The sequence below is a fragment of the Strix uralensis genome, chromosome 4 (assembly GCF_047716275.1).
Source record: "Strix uralensis isolate ZFMK-TIS-50842 chromosome 4, bStrUra1, whole genome shotgun sequence".
Classification (NCBI taxonomy): Eukaryota; Metazoa; Chordata; class Aves; order Strigiformes; family Strigidae; genus Strix; species Strix uralensis.
The window spans coordinates 37,311,777-37,338,569 of record NC_133975.1 but is presented as its reverse complement, the minus strand read 5'-3'; the positions used below and the strand labels follow the sequence as shown (position 1 = coordinate 37,338,569).

The window sequence follows — 26,793 nt, the reverse complement described above, 5'->3', positions numbered from 1 at the left end:
AGTTCTAGGGACTGTATCTACCTATCAGTACATGCAGTGTATCCAGCAAATGTCACCTGCAATATATAGTAACTATTTACCAGCTGTATGAAAAAAGGAGGTAACTGCTAGGACGTGACCTTGCTCTACACACAGCATCAGAAAAAACAGTGCCCATGATTCAAGAAGAATATGTAAACCCTAGCAAAAATTCAGAGGGCAGCAAAAATGATCCAGAAATTGACAAATGATCTCTAGGGTATAAGGTTTAAGAAATCTATGAAATCTATTAGAAGAGAGTGGTGACTGTGTACACATGTATACATATGGAAAAGATATTTGATAGTAGGGGGGACTTTTCAGTCTTGCAGGCAGAAACATAACAAGATCTAATGACTGGAAACTGGAGCTAGACAAATTCAAGATTGAAATAAGATGCAACTTCTTAGCAGTGAGGGTAACTAAACACTGGAACAACTTACCAGGGGAGGCAGTAGAGTCACTATTGCTTGGAGTCTTTAAGGCAAAATGAGTTATTTTCCCAGGAGATGTACTTTAGCTCAGCCTCTAGGAAAACTGAAGATTAGGCAAAATGATCACTAAGGTTGCTTATAGCCTTCCAGCCAGGAAACTTTTTCATACAAGTTTATGAATGTACCCCAACAGAGTGCCTGCTATGCTGTTTGGTCTGGGGAACTGAGGCTGGGCCTACGGTATCAAATCTATAATGTCCCTTCTGGAGGAAATGGTGCCCTTGTATCCCAGGCACAAATTTGATCTAAATATTTATTATCTGCTAGCAGCAGATGGATTTTTTAAATAAAAAAAAACCCCACACCAGAAATCAACATATACTGCCTATAAATATTTACGTAATTTTCATGGAGAATGTTGGCTTTTGTGTGTTTCTCTTTAAAAGCATTTTGCTAAGTGCCGTGACTTTAAAAGTCAGAGATATCTAGCTGTGCATGCATAAATTTTCCTGGCAGACACAGTGGAAAAAAAACTAATTGAAGATAGCATCAAAAAGGATTTAAAAAATGAAAAAAATACCCAACTTCATTTCCTTGACTACTTACTCTGTGTGCGCCTTTCCCTTAGCAATATTATTTTTTTAAATCTATGTTCCTGCTATCGTGTGCTCACTATCACTGTCATACCCTGGATAAAAAAATACGTTGATGACATTATAAAGTTTACAATGATTGCTCAGATCTTCAGGGAACCGGATCCCTCCCTGTGACATTAAACAATTTACAAAACACCAGGAACAATCATTCCAATATCAAGAAGCTATTAATTTTCATCATTTTCATAATTTCACAGGTGTCAAATTTTAATCCATTATGCCAAATATATTATGCTGCATAGTTCCTCGCTGACTTGCCATGGGCTAATTATTGATGGTTCACTACATTCTAATAAAATCTCTATCTCATCTGTCTGTCAAATGGAAATGAAATAACAGAGAAAAGTTACCAAAATGACGCTTGAGATCCTTTAACAAATACAAAAGAGGAAAAAGATGTTCCATTACCCTCCAACCCATAGGTCATTCTGAACACTGCCTCTTGAACAATGTTTTGTTTTGCTTCTTCAGTTTACCTTTTTCTTACTAATAAGCACCAGCCTTCATACAAACATCAACTTGAATCTTCAAATTATTTTGAAAGAATGCTATGCTTACGGATATATTAATCGGTTATTTGAAAAGACAGCAATTCTGCAGTCAGTGCTTTGGGAATATATTTGCCACCCACTTACAGACAGAATTTATGCTGTAGTCACAATTGTATCTCCAACCTGAAACATTGCTTTGTCTCACTGAAGGGGGAAGGTAGGTCTCCTGATAAATGTGCTGGAGGAGACTGTGCTTTGCTCTTTGCCATACTGCTGTCTGCCTCCATGACCTTGCAGCAGATTCACAATTTCTATAAAGTTATGGTGGCTGAAAAAATTACCATCCCCTTCTTTCCAGCTCCTCTCAGTACTTACAGTCTTAATTAAGAAGTAAAACAGAACAGTTTTAAGAAGCAGCTATGTTGGATGTCCATTATTCCACAGCAACATGTCACAGTCTGAAATACACACTTAAAAGGGCATCTTCTGTTTTTACCAAGAGGGAGGTAATCCCTGGCACAAAGCCACATCTGACACCTGTATGTGGCAAATGCATCTGTTACTGCAGCTAAACCCTGCAGGGGTAATGAACGAGAGGCCACGGGCAAACAATTTCTCACTCTGGATGCACACATATGGCTTGATACAGCAGTATGTGTGGAATCCTCCAGCCAGGTCTGAGCTGGAGTCACAGGCACTGTGTATTTGCATGACCAAAGTGTTGTCTCTAACCTAATTAGCACCATGTCCAACCTAATTAGCACCACCTACCAACAGGGTTAAGTACTTTGGGTGCAGCAGCACTCATATGCAAGTTTACAGCTGCTGCTTCCTATTCTGTGAGCAACTCGATGAGTTTGTGCTCTGTTGCATGGTGTAGAGGTGCCCTCTGTCATTTTTTTTTTTTTTTTAATAGCAAACACAGATTATTGTATTTTATTGCTTCCAAGGCAATGTGAACTTCACTCACCGCTGTTTTTCCATACATTTTCTATTTAACTGAATAGAAAAAAAAAATGCTCAGCATACCAAAATACTAGGAATAAATATGTTTAGGATATGCTTCTACATGTGTCTAAAAAGAACCCAAACAATGAAAACAACTAGGTGAAAAGAAATCCCTAAGCCTTTATGCTCAGCTGCTCATGTAAGTGCTGACTCTCTGCAATCTTGTCTCTGGGGCACTAATTTACAATTCTGTAAGATGTTACTGTAAACTGCTTAGTAGCAATGCTATGTCCATTTGCACAAGCATGAATGATGATCCAAGGTGTGAAGCAACAGAAAATCAGCCTCTGGTATTTATATATGACCTTAGGGAACTACATCTCCTTCAGGGCATAGCTCTGGGAATTTTTGTTTTCCAAAAGAAATATTCTGTGGCAGTTTAATGCCTTTTAGCTTCTCAAATAAACTGATAGAGTATGCCCATGTCAGCTAATACATGGATACATTAAGTGTAGTAATAAAATCCAAACTTCCTACAAGCAACTAAACTGGGCATTATCAGCTGGCAGTTTACCATATGTGCCATAGTAGAAGAAATCTTGAGAGATTTGAAGGATGCAGCAATTGCTTCACGGAGGGTATTCCATATGTTGAGGGTGACCAAAAGGACATCATTAACACAGCTATGAGAAAAGCAGATGGAGTAGATACGGAGACTGAGAGAGAAGAGGACAGCAGATGACAGGAAAAGGCAAAGTTGTGAAGTGCGGTGATGCAATTGGGAACGCAGCTGAGCTGACAGAGCACCCAGCTGCTGCTGAGTGGGTGGGCTCCATGGGCATTCAGCAGAACAGCCAGGCAAACCTTTAGAAGAAGTGAGTGCTTCTGAGCTGGGTTAGCTCCCACAACTGGCTCACTTGGGTAAGATAAGCACCAGTGTTGGCACAAGGGAAGTGCCAGGCACCAACCTATGATGAGGGGTGAGGAAGGAGGTGCAGCACTACCCTTTCAGCAGCAGCTAGCTATTAGCTTGGCTTAGCTCTATCATCAAAATCAGGTCACGGCTCAACAGCCAGCAACAGTGCTACATAAACCAGCACAAGCCATTGCTGCTCTGCAACCCCACATCTCTCATCACTTGCCTCTGCCCCAGACCCAACCACTCAGTTGCACCAGCAGAAGTGCTGCCTGATAGACTAGATTGGAGAAATAAACTGGTTGAAAAAGGTGCCTCTCCTCCCTCCCCCATGCTGCTTTTCAGCCAAATCAGGTTCCTAATCTGGTTTACCACACAGCTGAACAAAACAACTGTGCCAGCAAACTAGCGGGCATATCAAAGAGTCAGGAGCGAATGGCTGGGAGCAGAGACTGCCTTAGGCCAGCACAGCTGCCAAAAAAATAGTCAAACTGCACTCTCAGAGGGCTAGAGGGCCTGCAGAGACAGGGAAATCTATGGAGATATACTGAAGAGGTAAGTAAAAAAAGGAGCCATAGAAATAGGCCAGGGAGATAAGTGCAAGAATAGTGTTTCAAGGGACCTTTTTGACAGGTCAGGTCAGGCGTAAGAGAAAAAGCTGTCATAACCAGGATGAGAGATAACAAAAGCCTAAAAAAAGCATATCTGTGATGTGGACAGAGATAAGAAGAGACTTTAGAGAAGAAAAGGAAACAAAATTCATATACATCAAGATAAACAGGTCAAAAAGAGAGTGGAGTCAAAGATGACTCCCAGGTTATAGGTCTGATTGACGGAGGGTAATCGTGTGCCTTCCAGGCAAGATCACAAAGTCCCTACCCAGGAAAAAACAGGGGTCCTTGTGTGGGGACTGCAGATGGAGTTTCAAGTTGGGAGGCTCTCTGAAACACTATACCACATTTCCTCAACAGGTGGAAGCTTTTAATTCTGAATGAATTCCTATGTCATTTTTTCAAATGAGCTTAAAAACTAACATATTTGCACTTGCTTATAATGGTAGAAGTGGCCAGTATTGACAGCATCGCCATGGAAGACAGGGACCAAAAATTCTTCAGATGTTTTGTAAACCTTCACATAAGAATCCAGAATAGGCCAAAGCCACATCTTTTAGCCCTTACCTTTTTGAGGGAAGGGGTATTCAGATTCAGAAGCTTTGACTCTGCCTCCACTGTAATTTTGCTACTGTCAAAACCTAGAACTACAGCTAGGAGTATTTAAGAGCTGGTTCTGATGACAAATTATTACATCAGGATGGAAAATGAGTCCACATTTGTCTATTTCAGTAATGGAATGAAAAAGTAAGCCACTCTCACTTTTTGGAGTTATACTCAACTTCTGGAGATATTTCCATGCAATCTTGTCTCCTTCAGTGCCATCCAGTGGAATTAATGTGAAATATCATGCCTATGTACAGGGAGGATACAAAAATACCACAGCACACAAAACAGCTCTATATTTTCAGGAGGTGCTGTTCATACCAGGTAAAGTGCAGGTTGTCAGGAACATTGGTATAACAATAATGAAAAACAGAACCATGATTTGCAATAGCAATAATTCAAATTAGATCTGACACTGTTGCCTGGAGTCTCAGGAAAGCTTCTTATATCATTTCTAAAATAGTTATTTGTGTCTGCAAAATATGTAGCACATACAAAATTCATACTGGTACAGCATGATATAAAGATTTAATAGCATCCATTTGTGTATGCACCTATCCACAACCCAAGCCAATAAAATATTAGTTGTAATTTTTCTTTTCCTCCAAGGCATGGATAGTTTGACCGAAGGAACAGGGGTATCTAGATTTATAGGTGCTTACACTCTCAATAATAAAAGTATTTTAAAAACATAGTCACACATACCTGTATTGCATTACATATGTGTGTGTATGTAGACATGCATATGTGCTGTGTATATATATATGCACACACACAAATAAAAGTTCAGTATGTTACAGCCTCATAATAGATTCTTTTTTCAGGTAACACCTCCTTGTCTTTCCAGTGCTTTCCTGAATCCTCTTGAATTACAATGAACTCATGCCAATATTTGCATTAAGATTCCTAAGGCTGTTTTCTTGCTTTTTCCAACTCTAGGGTAGAGCTGTCTGCCAAAGGCCTAAGGCTTCCTACCTAAAAACTCTTTAAAGGTGGCTTGCAAGATGGATTTTTACAAACAAACAGATTTCTACCTCTTCTGTTCCTTTATAGAACACAGAAAAGACAAGAAAATATACTAAATTAGAATGGCAGAATATTTTCTTGATCTTACTCTAGCAGATGTCTGCTGCAATAGAAAAAAACACTGAAATGCTAGTGTGTCTGTGCTCACTGAGTTTTAACTTTCCTTTCTCTAAGTCTCTGTTCAAATCCCAGTGTCTGTCAATGCTCCCCTTCCCACCACAGCTTGTTCCTTTGCTCAGAGTCAAGACTTGATTCTGGTTGATTTTGCCTGTTCTACCAATGTGCTCTCATTCCTCTGGTTTCCTCACTGGCTTCCTCATCTATCCTCTCTCATTTCTCTCAGTCCTAGGCTCCTAGCATACAGTCCCCCTCCAATTCCTCATCTGTATGTACTTGTCCCCTTGCCTTGAACCTGTTCACCTTCATTTCTCCTTGGGACACCTAATCCCAGTATCTTATCCCTATTACTCTCATGCCAAGTTTTTCTACCCCCGAGTAGTTTCAGTCTCACCATATCCCCTGCCTCCATACTTACTGTTTCCCTCCCCTCAGTCAGGTCCTTGTCCCCTCACCATTCCTATCAGACACGCTCAAGCACCTGTGAAGAGGAGAAAACAGCAGCCGAGTGGGAGCACAGGGGATGGTCTCCATAGCCTCACTCTCAGTCCAAAGAGCTGCCCCAGTCCATAGTGGCAAACAGAGGTCTCTTTTAGGCCCTGCAGTCCACAGCTGGGGTAGACTTGCCTGCAGCAGTAGCAAGGATGGTTCAGACACATGCTAAGTCAGGAATGTGGAAAATTCATTTCTTCAAAGGCTTATAAATTATGCTAAGTGTAGTCAGAAGATCAGACACCCCCTCCCAATTCGTTTTTTCATGACAAATTCCAAGTCTGCTCTAGAGCATGAAGGCATTTAAGCACTTCAAAGACAAGATCTCCAAACATTTTATCCTAGACAAAGCCCTTTTTTTCCTGCCTTTCTTCTTAGATCATGTTTGGTAGCAGCAAAGTCATCCTAAACTTCCATCCTCAGCATGGAAAATTTCATGTCAAGCCATGGATGTTTAGCAAGTGGTATGCTACCTAAAGCATAGTTTAGCAAGCAAAATTTAGCAAGTAGTATGCTACATTTAGCTATAGCTAAAGCTTAACAAACTCATTTAAAGGAAAGTAACTGGATAAAGGAAAGCTTCGCTGGATAAAAAACTGCCTGGACGGCCAGGCCCAGAGAGTTGTGGTGAATGGAGTTAAATGCAGTTGGCGGCCGGTCACGAGTGGTGTCCCCCAGGGCTCGGTTTTGGGGCCACTCCTGTTTAACATCTTTATTGATGATCTAGACGAGAGGATCAAGTGCACCCTCAGTAAGTTTGCAGACGACACCAAGTTGGGTGGGAGTGTTGATCTGCTCGAGGGTAGGGAGGCTCTGCAGAGAGATCTGGACAGGCTGGAGCGATGGGCTAAGGCCAACTGTAGGAGTTTCAATAAGGCCAAATACCGGGTGCTGCAATTCGGCCACAACAACCCCCAGCAGCGCTACAGGCTTGGGGAGGAGTGGCTGGAGAGCTGCCAGTCAGAGAGGGACCTGGGGGTGTTGATTGACAGCCGGCTGAACATGAGCCAGCAGCGTGCCCAGGTGGCCAAGAAGGCCAATGGCATCCTGGCTTGCATCAGAAATAGTGTGGCCAGCAGGGACAGGGAAGTGATCCTGCCCCTGTACTCGGCAGAGGTGAGGCCGCACCTCGATTACTGTGTTCAGTTTTGGGTCCCTCACTACAAAAAGGACATTGAATTACTCGAGCGTGTCCAGAGAAGGGCAACGAAGCTGGTGAAGGGTCTGGAGCACATGTCGTACGAGGAGCAGCTGAGGGAACTGGGGTTGTTCAGTCTGGAGAAGAGGAGGCTGAGGGGAGACCTCATCGCCCTCTACAACTACCTGAAAGGAGGTTGCAGAGAGCTGGGGATGAGTCTCTTTAATCAAGGAACAAGTGATAGGACAAGAGGGAATGGCCTCAAGTTGTGCCAGGGAAGGTTTAGACTGGATATTAGGAAGCATTTCTTTACAGAATGGTTTGTTAGGCATTGGAATGGGCTGCCCAGGGAGGTGGTGGAGTCCCCATCCCTGGAGGTGTTTAAGAGTCGCATTGACATAATGCTTAAGGATATGGTGTAGTTGAGAATGGTCATATTTCAAGGTGATCTTCAAGGTCTTTTCCAACCTAGATGATTCTGTGATTCTGTGAACTGACAACCCTATTGTAGGCATTGCTATATATTTCAAGTATAACATATTACTAAATGCAGAAGAGTATTTAAGCTAGTAATGAGCACATATGTGTAAAGAAAAATTATTATCAATTAAGCTCTTTATTTTTACCTTTAGTTTTATCCACTGAAATTACACAATTTTCCTCAGTTGAGAAATCTCAGAAGAGTGGATGATTGCGTAATCCAGAGCTGCTTCAGTAGTCTAACAACAGTTGCGTAACTGTGGTGAAACAGAAACACAGATTTACTCTAACTTTCCTTCCACTGACAAGCCTACATAGTCATTAATGCTCTTTTAGCAAGTGTTTTCTTTTATTCCAAGGATTAGTTTACTGAACAGTAACAACTGGCTACCTTGGCACATGCAAACATGTCTCCCTAGAAGTGCTCTCCCTTGCCTGGCTACAAGACCTTCAACAATCTGCTCCAGCAGAACACGTATGAATCTTAGGAAAGAGCAAAATGTCTCTTCCCCATCCTTCTGCAAGCTGCATTTCTAATGAATTTAAGACAGAGCTCTCAAGTGTTTACTTATAGCAGGGACCAACCTACAGATGGTGCTCAGAGGATTTATTGTGCCAGGCCAGTAAGATCCCACTGTTACTGCCTTTCTGCAGCAATAACTCTGAGCTTTATCTTTGCATAGCTGTAATGTTAAGGGCACACTTCTCATATTAAGCTGAATAAAGAGTGTCACTATATATTAACCTTAACTGCACAGAACATAATTGAACTCAGTGGGGCTACTGCCCTCTGTGTTTCAGCGGGACTTGACTTTGAAGAAATAATAATTCACTGGTTTACAAAGGCAGAAATAAACTTTCTTTATTATACAGGAAGTGCAGGTGCAATACTGTGATTACAGACTCTGGCATGATTCACCTTGAGATTTTAGTTATATCTTGCCAGAAGAAGCTATTATCAAGCCCCAAATGACTCTAACAACACTCCTATCAATGTGGTATTGAGAAGTTCCTTCCCTAGTGGGAACAAAAGTATCTCTTTTCTTCCAATGTTGAAAATTAAATGCACAGTATTAGCACCATCAATGAGGTGTTTAACTTCAAAATTGCCTTTCCTGGTGAGAATGAAAATGCTACTTGTTTCCTTTTTTAAAATTAACAGCAATGTTTTTCCCTCTTTTCTACTACACGCACTTGTTTAATCAACCCAAAACAGGGTATGTATCTAGTGCTCAGGAAGCATTGCAGGTGAACACCTATGTTTGTCCCTGTGTGCACATGCAGGACATCCCATGCTCTGGGGCTGGGATCTAGCTTCTTTCCAGTATGATTCAAGCACACAATAATCAAGTAGAAAGAATATGTCTTGAAAAAGGAGGTAGGGAAGACAAAAGGCTTGATTTTGGTTTAAGTCATCTTTGTATAAACAACAAGACTATGTTGATTCAGAAGGAGCATTAAAGAAAATTAACAGCATAAGGTGCCAGAAAGGTACCAGACCATAGAAGTTGCTCACTACAGCCAAAACCTGTTGTGAGCCATTCCAGAAGCGTGCAGGACTGTCCTCTGACTTCTCTCCAGCTGTTACCTATGTTTGTGTTCACTTGCATGATCAGTGGGCAGACATGAAATGACTCTCAGTTCATTTGTCCTCTAAAATTGGGCAAGAAAAGTTGCTCTAATCAGTCCTTGAGCCACTCTAGGACCACGTAATGTATCAGGCTCTGTAGCTGTGCCAAGTCTCCAACACCATCTAGAACGATGCTTTTGGAAGAGCCCGGGATTCACAGGTGAGTCCATGTAATCTTATGCACATGGAGTGACCAAGAGCAGATAGAAAACTCTGAGGTATGGAGGCCTATGTCTGATGTTTGGCATCAGGAGCTGTTATTCACCCAGCAATACCAGAATATGACTTCTGGGGATTCCTCCAAGTGTATGTGATGCCCCTATCACCTTCTGGAGTCTAGCCCTCCCCAGCTTCTACTCTTCACTGGTATATGAGCAGTTTAACATGGACTAGTCCTTAGTTGCTTCACTTGACAAATGGTTGTGGAGGAGGACAGGGCATTCAAGGCTGTGCTCTTTGCTCTGCTGCATTTACAAGAGTACAGGCAGTCTTGCTACAGCTACTCAGGCCTGGTTGAATTCCTGCTGTCCCTGAAGGGCAGATCTCAAGCCTGGGCCAAGTCCCAGCTGGCCTTGTTAGAAAGCAAACTGGCTCCTTGAAGATTGTAACAAACACGCTGGCAGCATGGCCAATCTCAGCTCAAGTGCAAACTCAAACCTGTTTGCCAGGGATTTTCCCTTCTAGGGTCTGTATTGACCATGAAGTCAAGAATCGTGGTATCACAGACTCAGAGATCTAGAATACAGGCCCCCTCATTTCTAAGTGGAAACCCTAGTGTGACAGATATTTGAGCCTACATTACCAGATAGCAACATGCAGGACTGATAAAACTAATGCCTGGAAACAGATGGGTAATGCTGCACTGGTGGTGACCACAGGGCTGTTTCTAAACCTTCCAACATTGTTTCTAAACAAACCTGTTGCTCCAAGACACCCATACCAAAGAATATACAAACTTTCTGCCCTTTTCTTCCTCCACATGCAAAGGCAAAACAATAGTGAGTTTGTCAGGTCCCATCCCACTCATTACTGTTCTCTCACACTCTGTCACTGCCTTATTCTTGTCAATGTACAACATTGCGCAGGCTAACCAAGAAAGTGAAAGAAAAGCACTTCCACTCTAACAATGGATACAGACCAGAAGTGCCTTGGACTATTTTTTTCTGGCTTAGTTTCCTTAATCACTTAGTTTTGCACCATAGAGGTACTACAAGTTAAACCACTACATAACAATCTCCATGAAATAAGATGTTAAAGTCACTTAAGGAGAAACACTCCTTCCCTAAATGCAATCTATCTTGTAGTTCACTTCATGATGACATGTAGGTGTTAAAAATTAAGAACTTAAGCGAACAGGCTTCTAATTCAGGGGGAAAAAATCAATACAGCTCTCATGGGACAGCCCTTTGGAATTCAAAACTGTCTCCTGTGTTGCACTAATTCAGCAAGCACCATCTTGGCAGACTGAAGCTTCTATTTTCACCGCGGGCTTATTACTTTTTCACACAGACTTCTCCAAGTGGTTTCCAATCAAATTCTGGGGTAAACTTTTGCAGTTTTGTAGCCTACAGTTGCATGAGTAATTATCAGAACTCTGTGTAGCCAGCAGCCCTCATACTTAGTACCACTCATTTAATGGTTCCACCAAAATGCTGCAACAACCAATTTCCTTGCCACTACCTTCCTATCACATGCAAAGGAGGTAAAAACATGAATTGATCACACGGATTCTGAACTTGGCAAGGCTGGAATCAACCTGTAAGCAGAACTTTTGTCCACACTTTTACCAGGCAGAATACAAAGTGGGTAAACGTGCCTCTTTTCCCCTAGCGCCTCAAAATACTGGTAAGGATGGGGAAACAAGGGCTGATGGCAGGTGAGCAGCTCTCCAGCTTACACTCCTCTATGAGCCTGAATACAACAATTTGTGCGCAGTATCCACACGCACACTGTGAAAAATCACAGCCTTCAGCTACAGTACCAAACCCCCCCCCCCCCCAAAAAAAAAAAGTAAAGGAAAAAAAGCGCCAAACCGAACCCAACCCGTCGGCCGTATTAAAATGCCTATAACGGAGTTCGCTCTAACGGGAATGGGCAGAGCGGTGTCTGAGGGGCGACGTGCTCGTCGCGACCCACCCGCCAGCTGGCAGCCCTGTCCCGGCTCCCCTCCCGCCGCCCGGGCACAGCCCCGCCACTCCGTGAGGCACCGACCCCCCGACCCGGGCTCGCCACCGCCCGTTAGGGCGGGGCGCGCGCGCTTCCCCCTCAGGCCGTTGACGGCACGATCGCCCCTCCCTCCTTCCCTCGCGCGCCGCAAAGCAGCCTGGGGCGGCGGCGGGCTGCCGCGCGCGCCGGTTGTGAGGTCATCCCGCGCGGCCGGAAGGAACGGAGCGGTTGTTTCCGTCGTGGGGGGCGGAGGAGGGCCCCGCGCGCGGAGCCGGGGCGGGCGCGGCGGGGGGGGGGGGGGGTCGGCGGCGGGGGGGAACGGGGGCGGAGGCAGCCATGGCGGCGGGGAAGGCGGCGGCCGGGAAGGCGGCGGCCGAGCCCCTGGGGCGGACGGCGGAAGAGGTGGTTTGGGCGGAGGCGCTGCGCGGGGCCTGCGAGCCCGAGCACCACTGGCGGCACCGCCGGGAGTTCCTGCTGCGCAACGTGGGGGAGCCGCCGGCGGCGGGCAGCGCCCAGCTCCAGCGCCTGGTATCCCTCTCCATGGTGTGGGCCAACCACGTCTTCCTGGGCTGCCGGTGAGTGCCGGCCGGGGCGGCGGGCCCGGGAGGGGAGCGGCGCGGCCGCCTAACGGCGCCCCTCCTCTCTCCACCGTCCCCTCCCCTCCTCTCCTCTCCCCTCCCCTTGTCGCCCCTCCAGGTACCCGCCGCAGGTCATGGAGAAGGCGCTGGAAATGGCGGAAGGCATCCAAGTGACCGGCGCGCCTGTCCGCACCACGAGAGATGAACTGGTTGCCAAGGTGAAGAAAAGAGGCATATCAAGTAGCAATGGTTAGCAGATCATAGCTGTGACAATACATAGGAGTCTAGAAAATGCTTGTTTTTGAATGTTCTCGGGTTACCTCGGGCTTAGAAAGCAGTCGAAATCATTTCCTTTTAAACTCCTTGTTAATCGTTTCCCCTCTCTGTGCTATTTTTTTCCTTATCTCTGTAATAGATGTAATGCATACATATTCCATTGGTAATATAGATCTTTTGTTTTGAATTTCTATAACGGGTGCACTTTAAGCTGATTATTTTTGTAATGCGATGGAGACTGTTGTACTCCAGCTTAAATGCAGTCTTGTTACTTTGCATTTAGCACTAGTCAAGATGTTTGTGAGAAACTTAGTTTCTTAAAGAAATATTTAAAGTGATATTTTAAAGATGTTTTTATTATATTAGGAAACAAAATACACTTTTTTTAGGTCAGATAGTCTGTTTAATGTACTTTGGTCATTTTTGGTTTGGATTTCAAGAATAGAAATACATACTTGCCTATGGGTCCTAAACCAAAACCTGAAATCTTGCACCTGAGTATTTTTAGTTTTTTGTCAAAAAATAATAAAATATTCTGAAATAGTAGGTTAATACTTGAAATTACAGTTCAAGGTGTATTTCTAATATATACCTTTTAAATTCACAGAGATTATTGCTAGAAGTTTTTAGAAAATAGATAAATTGTCTTTAGATGGATATTTCATAGTGCAGAAATTAAATACGATAACATACTTTACTTGTTTTATAGAAGGGATAGAGGAGCCCTCCAAGAAGCGAGCTGTTGAGAAAAGCACAGACTCTAAAGATACTGGAAAAGATGTGAAAACAACCAAGGCAGAAGCCCCAAAGGAAACAGAGAGTACATTGCCAAAAAAGCAGGAAAAAGGTACTAGCAAAGATCCAGAAAGCTCCCAGTCAACTTGCAGTTCAAATCAAGAAATGGTCGCAGCATCAGATACAGAAACAGAAGGAAAGCCTGCTGATGCTGAAAATACTGCTGAGCAAAATCCACCTTCATCTGAAAAAGAGTCAGGAGAGAAGCCTTGCTCAAATCCACCTAAGGAAAGCAAGTGTGAAAATGTGCCGTCACCTGAAAAGAAAACTACAGTAAGTGCAGTGCCACCGGCTGCCAAGAGCGCCCTGCAGGCAGCGGCAGTGCCGGCGGCAGCAAAGAGCACCCTGCAGGCAGCGGCGGTGCCACCGATGGCGCCACTGACTGCCAAGAGCACCCCGCAGGCAGCAGCGGTGGCAGCGACTGCCAAGAGCACACGGCAGGCAGCAGTGGCGGCGGCGGCACCACCAACCACCAAGAGCACCCCACAGGCAGCAGCGGCGCCACCAGCCACCAAGAGCACCCCGCAGGCAGCAGCGGCGGTGCCACCGACCACCAAGAGCGCCCCGCAGGCAGCAGCGGCGGTGCCACCGACCACCAAGAGCGCCCCGCAGGCAGCAGCGGCGGTGCCACCGACCACCAAGAGCGCCCCGCAGGCAGCAGCGGCGGTGCCACCGACCACCAAGAGCGCCCCGCAGGCAGCAGCGGCGGTGCCACCGACCACCAAGAGCGCCCCGCAGGCAGCAGCGGCGGTGCCACCGACCACCAAGAGCGCCCCGCAGGCAGCAGCAGCGGTGCCACCGACCACCAAGAGCGCCCCGCAGGCAGCAGCGGCGGTGCCACCGACCACCAAGAGCGCCCCGCAGGCAGCAGCGGCGGTGCCACCGACCACCAAGAGCACTCCACAAACAAGTGCTACATTGCTGTCTTCCAAAAACCAAGTGAGTGCCCCGGCATCAGTGTCCAAGAGCAGTGCTCAGGCGGGCAGTTCGCTGCTTCTGGCCCCTAAGAGCGGCGCTCAGGCAGGCACCTCGCTGCTGCTGGCCTCCAAGGGCACTCCTAAGGCAGGCTCCTCGCTCCTGGCCTCCAAGAGCAGCGCTGAGGTGGCTGCCTCGTTGCTGGCCGCTCGGAGCGGCGTTCAGCAGGGATCCTCGCTGCTGACTTCGAAGAGCAGCGCTCAGGTGGCTGCTTCGCTGCTGGCCTCTCGGAGTGGCGCCCAGCAAGGTCCCTCGTCACTGGCATCCCGGGGTGGAGCTCAGGCTGGTGGTTCCTTGCTGGCCTCCAAGGGTGGCACACAGGCAGGTTCACCACAGCTTGCCTCCAAGAGTGGCTCGCAGGCGGGTGAAAGCCCTGCTAAGGCTTTGTGCAAACCATTAACAAGCGAAGATGCAAAGGAAAGACAACCTTTTTTCAACAGACTATACAAAGCTGTAGCCTGGAAACTGGTTGCTGTTGGAGGCTTCAGTCCTAACGTAAATCACGCAGAACTTCTAAACTCATCTATTCAGTCTGTAAAAGCTACATTAGATGTTGCTTTTGTTCCCCTGAAGGAACTTGCAGACTTGCCTCAAAATAAGAGCTCTCTAGAAAATATAGTTTGTGAACTGAGGTGCAAGTCTGTCTACTTGGGTACTGGCTGTGGTAAAAGTATGGAAAATGCCAAAGCGGTTGCTTCAAGAGAAGCTTTGAAATTGTTCCTGAAGAAGAAAGTTATTGTGAAGATATGTAAAAGAAAATACAAAGGTAGTGAAATTGAAGATTTGGTACTTCTGGATGAAGAATCAAAACCTTCGAATTTACCTCCAGCTTTAAGAAATCCTCGTGAGATCTTGTAGGGGAGAATCGCTGTTTGTACCATGTATAGTATTTCAACATAAGGACTGAAGGTTAATTTTGTACTTTAAAAATGTAGGCTTCCAGATATTTTGTATTTCTTTCTCAGTTTTGCAAGACAATGATAGTCCTTTCACTTGGTAGCAATTGTATAAAACTTGTTAGAGATGACAAGTGCGCAGTTAAAGGTATGCCTTAATATGTAGCACACTAGTGTGCTGTTTTATTTGCAAAATAGTCTACCTAATTCTTCTATTTTTAATTAAACAATTAAGGTACAGTTTGCTGTTTAAAACCTGACAGTTTTGTAATTCCTACAATTTGATGGCAGTGTGCTCAATTGTCTACCATGTCTTTTTTAGCCACATAGAAGTATGTATATAGGGACCATAATACTTGAATGATTGGAAGTCGTTTAAAAATTTCAATCAAAAAGTTGAATCACCTGTTTAAGGCTTGTTGCTCATAATGTTCACTGTTGCTCATACTAGGAGAGAAAATAGTTGGTTGACTATTTTTATGGGATGTTTTCATAGCACTTGCAATATAAATGATACCCTGATCCCATTTAACATTATACTAGCAGGTTAGATCCCATTTAACATTATACTGGCAAATTATCACTTAGCAGTCAAGTCACAGCTACTTCAGCCACCAAAAGTCTGTAAGCAGATTTAATTTATATTGTGAAATATCATTTACAGTTTTTTCCAAATAAACACAGATTTCTATACTAAGCATATTTTGACTGCTGCTAAAACAATAAAACCTCTGGGATATGCTTTTATAGCACTTTGGTTGTGGCTATTAAATGTTCCAGCCATTTCAATAACTTTGCAACACCTTAAGAAAAGCTTTACTTTGAGTGGCTTCAAGGTGTAATCCCACAAGGATGAGTTATTTTCTTTGGATACATAGCTGAAATACTGTTAAGCTGATAGGGTGGACCTATAGAATATCCATTTCTACTTTTGTAACACCAAGATAGGCAAAATGAAGATGCTGCTGTCTGATAGAGACAGCAAGTGTGTTGTAAAGCATTCACACTAATCAAGCCTGCCCTTTGCTACATTTTTACGCCATGTACAGAATGGTTTGAAGCAAAGAAAGGGGGAGATTACCTTTATTTTCAATGTTACTGAAATACCTGCACAAACTGCATGTTTTGATATATTGGATAATGACATGTAATTGTAAAAACATAATGTCTTCAGTGCTATTTTGACTTAATCTTGTCTGACTACGATAGCTAACATCATGTACTGGTGACCTTAAACTCGAGTGACAGATCCATGGATTGAGTCCTCCAGGAGTGAATAGGAATCCCTGGGATCTCGGTAGTATATACGTCCACTTAAAGACTTCCAAGTTCTTTAGTGATTTTTGGGACTGAACCACAATGGCAATGTTACACTGTACCCTATGTGATTTTGAACGGCAGTGGCTGTCTGGTCCGTAGCACCTGAAGCCTGCAAGGCCCTCGCACTTCCCAAGGGCCAGTTGATAACTTCCTCCATCTGGCCAACCCCTGTGCTGCTGTGCCCTCGGTCACCCCTCGCTCTAGCTAGGGTTCTCAGGAGTTCCCCCGTGGTGTTTCTGGAGGACCACCTGACATTCGGGGCACGATGCATTAAATAGCATCTTACATGGCATGAGAATTGGTGCGTGCTTCTAGCGCAGAGCGAGTTTTGTGCTGTATTTAGGAGTTGTGGTATTCATGCCAGGAAGCGTGAGATCTGTTTTTGAAATCCTTGCCCTGTTCAGGTGGAGACACAGAGTGACTGTTTTTGCGGGGCAGGAATTGTGTCCTGTGCCCTCCGAAGTTTGGTTTTTCTAGCTGTTAGTTCAGGCACCTCCAAATCTCTGGTTGAGAATTGCAGCATGTGTTGCAATGTGAAAACCCGTGTTTCCCGTCTGTAAAGAGAAGCTCACAGTATTTACTGACCTCAAGGGGGTGTTAGGGTAACTGTGTTAAAAGGCTGAGGTGCTAGATGCCTTTTTTTAAAGTCCTGATTTAAGCTTACTTTTTTAAAAATTTTTGAATGTTATTCCTCTTTGATGTTTGGTTGTGATTCATTAAAGGACGAGTCTGTAGCTACTCTTAATAGAAACTGAAAGTCAAAGTGTGTTATTTTTATTTCATGTTCTGCATGGAAAGCAGCTCAGCAAGGAGACTCTAACATACAAATAAATAAGCATTTAAGTGTTTGAATGAAAATTTATTAACATTTCATCAACCCTAGAGGAAGAAAAGAAAGAATTTCAAAAAACTGGCAGTGGCAAGAAGTGTTTGTGCAGCCCTGTCAGTTCTAAAACCTCTGGGTCTCCCAGGTGCTGTCCTGGTCTCTAGCAGTTGGGGTACTGGTCTTTTAATTGCCAGACCTTGCTGATGAGGACTGGCCAGAAGAAATCACTAACACCGTAGGTGTGCAGAGTTGTCTCAGGGAGACAAATGAAACCAACTGAGGGAAAAACTGATCCTGTTTTTTCTGCGGGAGTACAGGAAATTGCAGTCATCAAGAATGACTCCTGTTTCCTCTGAGGGCTGCTAGAACAGCTTAAGTCCGTCCGTCCTGTTGGTTCCTCACAGACAGCTGCCCCAGTGGTTCGCCGTTAGCAGGTCACAGGGTACGCACCACTTTAGGGGGCTAGCGGCGAAACCGCCTCTCCCCGCTTGCAGGGCGTCTCCGCGGTGGCGCGGGGCGCCGGCCCCAAGGCGGCGCTAGAGCGTCCCGCCGGCGGAGCTCCCGCCTCCCGCCATACGCAGGCGCTGGCGACGGCGGTGCGGAAGGCGTGGGTTTGTGCCCGGAGGCGGTGCGGGGGGCGCGGCTCCGTGCCCGGAGGCGGTGCGGGGGGCGCGGCTCCGCGCCCAGGGGCGGTGCGGGGGGCGCGGCTCCGCGCCCAGCAGCCTTTCAGGCTGCCCGCCTCGGGGGCGGAGCCGCGGCGCTCAATTTGCTTAACATATTCCCGGGGCGGTGCCGTCCCCTCCGTGGGAGATAACGCGGCCACTCGAGAGCGTGGCGCTCCTCCGGGGCTGCCGGGCGGCCTCTCCGGCTGTGCAGCGTTCTCGGAGGCCAGCGAAAAGACGAGCGGGGCGCTGAGCAAGCCTCGCTCTAAGCCGCCGGTGCTCCCTGCTGCCGACTCATATAAGGCGGCGGCGAGGCGGTCGTAGGGGCGGGATGCTCTGAAGACCTGCTCGCTAGGCCACGCACGGAGAACGTTTGTTTCTCATGGGCCCCACGCCCGCCTAGGGGAAAGTCCCCGGACCGCCGGCAGAGAGTGCCGGGCGCTGCCCGCGCCCCCGCCTGCCCCCATCTCACGCATTCCCCGCCAAGACGCCCCCGGGCCGAGCGGGTGAGCGCGGGGCGGGCTCTCGTCACGGCCACAGACACGCAGGTAGTGCGCAGGCGCACCAACAGAACGGGGCTCACTCTCAGGCCATCCCCTTTTACCGAGCGCTGGCGGACAGCGGGCTGCGGCGGAGCGGTGTGCGGGAGGAGACGCTGCCGCCCGCCGGCTGACAGGCCGCCGGTCCCGCACCCTTATCTCCTCACACCCCTCCGGGCTCAGAGCGCCTCCGGGCGCACAGACTCGGTCCGGCCTCTCCCCACCCGCTGAGGCTTATCCTTCCTTCCCTGCACCAGGAAGAAGCAAGAGGTCAGCACTATGTTGTCACGTTCGTTTGTTTGCACCACGCAGAAGTTAAACATCGAACGGGAGAGTCTGGTGCGTAGCCGAGTGACAGTACAAAGAGCACAGACGTCAAGCTTGTCCAGGGCATACCCCTGCCTTCCCCTGCTCACCCCCATCCCCAGAGAAGGGCAGCACTGCTGAGCTGTGAGTGCCACCAGTGTTACCAGCCCACTCGAGGCAGATTCTGATGCTTACACTCCCCACTACTACAAGATGCTGCTGCCTGCAGCAATCGTGCACGTAAGTACAAGTCATGCTGATAAACTGAATTAATTTCATAGGCAGCACTGTTCTTGCCTTTGGTATGTCAAGCAAGTAACACATCACCATGCCTGACGCCATGGAATTATACCTGCTGCTGCCCTACGGTCATGTCTGGGTATGAAGCACAACAGAACAGCACTAGCAGAGATCCCCAAAATAACATAGCTCAGGTGTCTCAGGCACAAAAAACATGATTAATGCTCCCCTTACTCAAACAGCACCCAAGCAGCCCAGAGCCACCCCTTCCTTCTGGTTCCTGCTTTCCTAGCTCCTGCAGTGAGCCCAGGCCTGCTGAACTAGCAGTGTCCTTTTTCCTGGTCGCACGACAGGCACATGGCCTATCTGTAGGCACAGTACAGTTTGCAAACCCCATTGGTGTCCAACATCTGCTATTCTTCTTCCAGCAACATCCTCACAGTGACACCTTTTCAGCTGCATCAGACCCCTGTGGCAGGCAGAGGAGACCAGCGTGCAGAGCAGGAGCAGCTCTGTGCAGAACTAGCTATGACAGCTCTGACTGCTTCACACAAGAGCGTTGAAAGAGTGCACCAGGGGCTGACAAACCTCCTGGCTTGAGCTGTCATTTTGGTTGCCATCTCAGCCGTTTGAACTACTTGAGTGTCTTTCTCTCTGCTCTCCCATAACTCTTCACGTGATTGGCTATATGTACATGGGAAAATAAGAGATTTCAAATTAAAATGTTATCAACCCATCCCAAAAGAAACAACTAAACTAGGGCACAGCTCTATGAAGTTCTCTGGGTTTTTTTGGTTGAGAAACTGTAATGAAATCCCAGTGTCCTAGTTTCATCTGCTAAAAAGGATATTAGCTAAGGCTCTATGAAGCTAACGTTTCATGAGCTGTCATCCCTCTGTAGTGCAGGTAGCACCTGCAGTACAGGCTGAAGACTGCAGACAAGCTTGTGTAGACAAGCTGAAGCTTGTGCAGTGACTGATGTGGGTTTGTTTTTCTTTTTTGGCCCTAAAGATTGCACTATAGCACCTTAACGGTTTGGACTGGTTTTCTCTGTGTGTGGACAAAATTCTCTCACTCGTCAGCTATGGTGGGTGTTGGTCTGGAAATTTGTTAACAGGAGAGAGTATGTCAAAAATCAAACTCATCTTGACTATAGCTGACAATGAGCTGACATGATCTAGTGGTCCAGAGACTGAGGGGAAAAAGCACACACTGAAAGAGTTCTGATACGGTCTCTCTCCTTCACCAGGCAGATCTGTCCCCCAGCTTTGTAAGTTGCAAACTGCAGAGAAAATAACAGCAATATCTGCTTTGTAGAATATTTTTTAAGCTTTTTGTTCAGCTAAAATGTGCATTTTTGCAATATTTTGCATAGCGTATAATATGCCACACTCTTTGTCCATTTAACAATGATTAACTGGTATTTGTGCGCCTTCTAGATGGTTCTGTGAGTTGCCACTGCCATGGCAAAGATATTGCCATTAGCTAGGTTATATGTTTTTAAGAAAATACTGTCATTTATGCCCGTTACCCCTGCACCACCCCCCATTTTAAGTCTGCTGTCAGGATGTATCAATTTTGAAGCTGTGATTAATTCCGCTCCTCTTCCTTGCATGAATTTAAACCTGTGCAATTTCACTGAACCCCTGTGATGACAGGAAGACAGTTCCTGCACGTGGCTGAGCTAGGATACTTGCCAGTGTAAAGCTGGCCTGAGTGGAGTGTTATCAGCACTTACACATGACTGTTCAGACGTATGGCTGGCCTTTTGTACATGACAGCAGAAGTTTCCCACCTGCATTGAAGACACACTCATATGAGCATCAGAAAAACAGGTTTAATGTTGATACCTGCTAATAGTTTCAAATATGTTGTAGACTAATTTTGAAAATGGCACATGATAATTTCTGAGCACAACTGCCTGTTGCTAAGGCAATGGAAGACTGGGTGCCAGTGGTTACTAGTTAGGTATTTTCTTCCTCCAGTAACATTGCTGCAACTAGAAAAGCATTGTTCAGCTCCGACATCTGAGCCTACTTTTCAGTTGTCACTGATGGTCAAGTAACGTTAATTGTTAGGCCCAAGTGGACTGTGAAATGACTTGTTTTACATGCCACTGTCAGAGATGAATCACACTGGGCAAAAGATATTGTCACTAATAAGAAAGCCAACCTAACCAATGTGTGCCTGGTTTTCTAAATCCTCTGGTGTTTTACATTTTAACTGCGGTCTAAGAGACAAGCTATATTCAGTCAGATGCTGCCCATATTTTGACAATAGCCTTCCACCCCGAATCCTTCCTTAGTTTGGAGAAAATGTCACATTTCTGTTTATTATTTTGGGGAAGAGGATGGCTGAGAGGCTAAGGATCTATTAATCTTGTTTAACCAATCATTTTTCTCACAATTACAACGGAATAATAAAGCAAATGTAAATTCTGTCAGTTCTTGGAAAAAAGCGTACATCAGTGTCCTGGTTTCATCTGGGTCAGAGTTAATTTTCTTCCTAGTAACTGGTACAGTGCTGTGTGACAATAATGTTGATAACACACTGATGTTTTAATTGTTGCTAAGTCGGGCTTATCCTAAGTTAAGGATTTTTCAGTTTCCCAAGCTCTGCCAGCGAGCAGGTGCACAAGAAGCTGGGAGGGAGCATTGCTGGAACAGCTGACCCCGACTAGCCAAAGGGCTATTCCATACCATAGGGCATCATGGTCAGTATATAAACTGGGGGGAGTTGGCCAGGAGGGGCCGATCACGGCTCGGGCATTGGTCAGCAGGTGGTGAGCAACTGCACCCTGCATCACTTGTCTTTTCTTGGGTTTTATTTCTCTCTTTTTGTTATATTACTTTTCATTACTATTATTATTGTTGTTATTATTATATTTTATTTATTAAACTTCTTATCTCAACCTGCAAGTTTAACTTTTTTTTTGGTTCTCCTCCCCATCCCCTGGGAGGGGGGAGGAGTGAGTGAGTGGCTGCGTGGTGCTTAATTGCTGGTACTAATTTTTGGTAACTTGGAGTAAGCGTTGTGACTGAAAAATCTGCATAGCAGCAGCACCCCTAAGAAACACATAATGCAAGTGACTTGGTGCTACAGACTTATTCTGAAGATATGAAATTACTCTCTGGTGCTATTTGCAGTGGCTTTTCAGTTGCAGTAGAAATTAATCATTTGTACTAGGTTTGGATAAGCACATTCTAAAGAGAAAAAAAAAAATCCACACTAGGAGGGAAATAAAATGAGGCTTCCTCCTGTTTAGTGTGGAGTTTTAATGACGTATGCCAAAACTCTCTTTGAGTTTTCAGGGGAACTCTGAAATTCATAAATGGTAATTATAGGCATGTAATTACTGCATTTCTGCATACAGAGTGGAATTCATTTCACTGACATCTGTGACAACAGACCTGAGCTCTCCTTACATTCAGTGGAGACATTTTTAGGGCAAGACCTATGTATACTAAGATTTTCTCTCATTCAACATATTTGGCTGGATGAGTCCCACCTTTATTTCCTGAGTTGGAAAGGAAAATTAACATCCACATATGGGAGAGTATTATGAATGTCTTAAACCATCAACTACTGAAGGTTCCTGCAGGTGCACTGCTGCCCTCATTTCGCAATCTTGATTACAAAGGTGTGATTGTGTATGTTTTTGCCTCGCAAGAGGAAGAAGTAAGAGTGTGTTTTTCACATGAGCTGTGCTGAATAGCAGAATCACAGAAACGCAGCATGCATGTTAGCATGTAGCTCAGGTAAGAGCACACAAAAAATCCTTTGTTTATTGTGGGCAGGAGGGGCTCCGTTCTTTTTCACTAAAGTCACCTGGATTCTTCGATTTACTTGAACGAAAGTGGATCAACCTTCAGGGCTCAAGTAAGACAATAAAGACAGTTGCCACGTATTTGCATAAGATTAACTTGTTACCATTCCTCACTGGGCTTCTCTAAATATCATCTGCACACTTCCCGAGTTCTTTGGCATGGTGATTGGCTCTGGAGCAAATCCACCGATCATTTATGCTTTAAAACAGTAGGTGAGGAAGAAGAGTTATTGTCTGAAAGCTCTTTTCTTTCACAAATAGAAAAGAGAAAATTCCTCTCTTTTTCCTCTGAGAGGAAAACAGGGACATCTTCCTTCAGCCATGAGTGGCCAGATCCATGTTGTAAACGACAGGGAATGATCCATGTGGCTCTCTCTACTCATGGCAGCAGCCAGATGCTGCCCCTCAGCTGGTTCGCAGCATCCCCCTCCTCTAAGGAGGTGCAGTTCCTGTACCAGCCAGCACGCTCCATAGCACCTGCGAGAAGTTGGTGGTGTCCAGTCCTGCCGACTTCCGGAGGGCATTCTGAACAGAGCGGATACTCTCAAAAAGAAGCAGTGTGGTTCTGCTCAAAACAAAACAACAACATGTCATTATGCTCTGATGGAAGCAATGATGTCATATAAAAGTGAATTCCTTAACACCTCCTGCCTTGGGCCTATCAACTTCTCAAAACACTTCTGGGTACAGCCATGGGATTAGAGTATGGAAGCTGAATGGGAAGAACTGTAAAAAAAGGTAAATAGTTACTACAAAACAAAGCACGAAATAAACTTAGTTTGCACACTTAATTTTTCACTCTGTTTGTGGTGAGATAAACAGAACTTATCAGTTTGAAGAAAAAAGATGAGCTGGATATTGCAGCTGCCTTCTTCCAAGAAGAAGTCAACTGATCACTAATTTGGGCTCAGGAAGGGATTTTCTTTTAGAGCATATTGGCAGAAAACTTGGATCTGCTTCAGTTTTTCAACAGATGTTTGCATTTGGATGAGGAAGAATATACATCTCCTGATCAGTGGGACGTTTGTTACTTGGTGCTAGAGAGCTCTTTGACACAGCTGAGGATGGGGCTAGCAGGGCAAAAAAACCACACCAGTGTTTTCAGGAAATGTACTGGTTTAGTTTTTCACCTTACTGAAATGATCTGATGTTAGCCCATGTCTTATTTTCAGGTGTCCTATTCTTGTGTAAATGAAAAAGAAAAATAATAATGGTGGTTTCCATATGATTTGTGTTCCACCAGATAAATCAAGCCTAATATTTAAGGAAAGTCAAAAGCAATGACATCTGTCAGTACAGGAAAGTATCTTTTTTGAATGACCTGATGTTAGAGAAGTTTTCAAGAATAGCTTACCCGGACAAACATGCTACTACCTCTGTAGCTCTGGCAAGGATAGCCTCTTCCTGGAATATCACCTATATGAAGGTCAACTATGGCCATACTGATTCATTATTTTCTTTGTGTTTTTTTTCTTGGTATCTTGGAGACTTCTTCATCCTCTTCATCTCATGGAAACCAGAGAATCATACCTGCCAAGAAATACGTATCATCAAAAATTAGTTCTGTTCCATTTGCTTAAAAGAAGCATCCTGTTATCATCCACTGAGCATTTCCACTAAATGCTAAGTAGGTCTTTCACAATTACAGCTCCTTATGGACTTGTCCTCATCAATAATGCTGCTTTTCATTATTTTTTCCATGGGCTGAAACTCTTCCTGGGCTATCAATGGAAATCTGAAAAAAATCTAACCAACTTGTGTATTATTAGGTGAAACAGGACAGGAATCAGCTATGATTTGAGGATGTAAAATCAGGGTTATGAAAGATGAGAGGCAAAGCTGAAAATAGGGAAAATAAGATTTGGATTATATATCTGGAAATATTTTATCATAGTAAAATCTATAGTATAATGAAATAATCTTTCACAACGAGAAGGGGAATACTCTGATTGTGACTTTTAAAAACTATACAGGGAAATGATAAAGAAACAAAACTGTTGGGATCTATTCTCCATGAAAAGTGGGGGTAGCTTAGAGACATATAAATAAATCTGAATAAATTGAATATAGGGCTTCTGTGTATTATTTACTCTTGGAAGACAATCACCGAGGCAGGTTTTATGCAATACACCCTAATAACACATCCCTGATACCACTGTGAATGTCAACTGAAGCTGACAATTCTCCACTCCGTGGAGAGGGTTGGTGGAAATGTGTGGTTATTCTGCTTGTCCATCACCACAAATAGCAGGGTTTTGCTCTATCATGCTGCCTCTTATCTCCAGATTACTCTCACAAACAGTCATTGAAAGAAGAGACATAATTGGGTCGCAGAGGCTATCAACCTGCAAACTTCAGTCCAATGCATCAAAGTTCTCCAGCGCTTGCTCCTAGCCATTTTGAGGCACAATCAAACCAGAGAATTCAGCTTGCTACTCTTGCTTTCCTCTTCCCTAAGGCTTCAAACATGCATCAAGCTAAGGCTTCTTCTTCCTAGGGAAATCTGGTCTAACATTACTGTTGCATTCTTAAGACTATCCAAAATTTAAATCTTCATTTTAGTGTTCAAAAGCAGCAGACAACATTTAAATTCAGGAAATGTTAGCTGATCTCTGCTGTACCTTAGATACTGCTTCCCCCATAGTGACAAACAGCAAGTTTTTAGCACAGAAACCACCTGTAACAAATGTGAATTATTTTAAAAAGACTTTATTGGCTATTTCTTTAGCAACACACTGTTTCTTGTTGGAAAAAAAAAGTGATGCTGAAGTGTTACTTTTAAATTAATTGTAATTAACTTTACTTTTCAATAACATGTTCATTTTTAACGAACATTTTTGCTTTATTTTTCTGCTCTCTAGGGGAAATCTCTATTTCCCAGCTTTATTTCTTCATGAGATGGCAGAACGATACAGTCATTCTAACTTACTATAAGCAGAAACACAACCCCTCAAAACAGACAACATCCTTCTAAAGAATATTGTACCACTTATATTAACTCAGGTCCTTTTGCAATGGTATACAGGTAGTGCTTTTGGCCTGTACAGGAAGTGTTATCTGTTAATATTATATGAAAGAATTCAGTTGATGAGGTCTCAGCTACTCAGAAGTGACAGCAATGAACACCATACAATAAAGTTTCAGCGGTTTACTGCTGATGGAAGCGAAGGTAACTATGTTATTTTCACTTTCTAAATCTATTTGCACAAAAATGAGACAAGGAGCATGAAGTGATCTGCAGTTTAGCTTCATTAATCTGAGCTGTCACAACACACAAAAAAGCAGCAGCTGGTTTTACTGCTGTTACGGATTTTAAGATTAAGGTGTCCTCTTACAAACATGAACATACCGAGTTGCAGACTTCCTGTTTTTTTGGCCAGAGTGACATCAGTGTAATAACGAATGTTTTGAAAGTACTGCCTACAACTTTGTTTTCATTCATTTTTATGAACTTGCCAACACATTGCTGACTTGGGCAAAGTCATCCATCTACAGCAACAATTACTCAACATCTTAGACGTAGACGTATGAAAATCACTGTCAACGTAGGATACCAGCTTAGCAGCTGCATGAGTTGAAAGTTAAGAACATGTTTAAATACTTCTGTGAACTGGGGTCTTAAGAAAATAACACTGGCAGACTGCCATCATGTGAGATGCTGATCTGTGGGGCTGGTCAGACAAAGTCAGCAAAGTTCAACACACTAATTTTGTCGTAGGACTAGCCATGGAGCCATCTGGCACAGATCATGTATTCACAGAATCATAGAAAAAAAGTATGCTGGAAGGGATCCTCTGGAAGCCATCAAAGCAGAGCCAGCTTCAC

General features: G+C 44.7%; 1 protein-coding gene across 2 annotated transcripts; it reads left to right on the top strand.

The window, feature by feature from the left end:
- The first annotated feature begins 12,018 nt into the window (after positions 1 to 12,018).
- Positions 12,019 to 17,320, top strand: CDKN2AIP (CDKN2A interacting protein). Of its 2 annotated transcripts, XM_074866413.1 has the most exons (4): positions 12,020 to 12,304; positions 12,426 to 12,556; positions 13,293 to 13,655; positions 13,695 to 17,320. In XM_074866413.1, the coding sequence occupies exons 1-4, from the start codon at positions 12,066 to 12,068 to the stop codon at positions 15,209 to 15,211; spliced, it is 2,250 nt and encodes a 749-aa protein (XP_074722514.1). In that variant the 5' UTR covers positions 12,020 to 12,065; the 3' UTR covers positions 15,212 to 17,320. The 2 variants fall into 2 exon arrangements, with proteins under 2 accessions (XP_074722513.1, XP_074722514.1); XM_074866412.1 differs by having other exon boundaries at positions 12,019 to 12,304; positions 13,293 to 17,320.
- The last annotated feature ends 9,473 nt before the right edge of the window (positions 17,321 to 26,793 follow it).

What these genes read in the sequence shown, in the direction of transcription:
- CDKN2AIP (XM_074866412.1), top strand. Translation starts at nt 12,066, where the DNA reads ATGGCGGCGGGGAAGGCGGCGGCCGGGAAGGCGGCGGCCGAGCCCCTG. An exon ending in CACGTCTTCCTGGGCTGCCG is followed by an intron (nt 12,305 to 12,425) that starts GTGAGTGCCGGC and finishes TCGCCCCTCCAG; the next exon opens with GTACCCGCCGCAGGTCATGG. An exon ending in AGGCATATCAAGTAGCAATG is followed by an intron (nt 12,557 to 13,292) that starts GTTAGCAGATCA and finishes CTTGTTTTATAG; the next exon opens with AAGGGATAGAGGAGCCCTCC.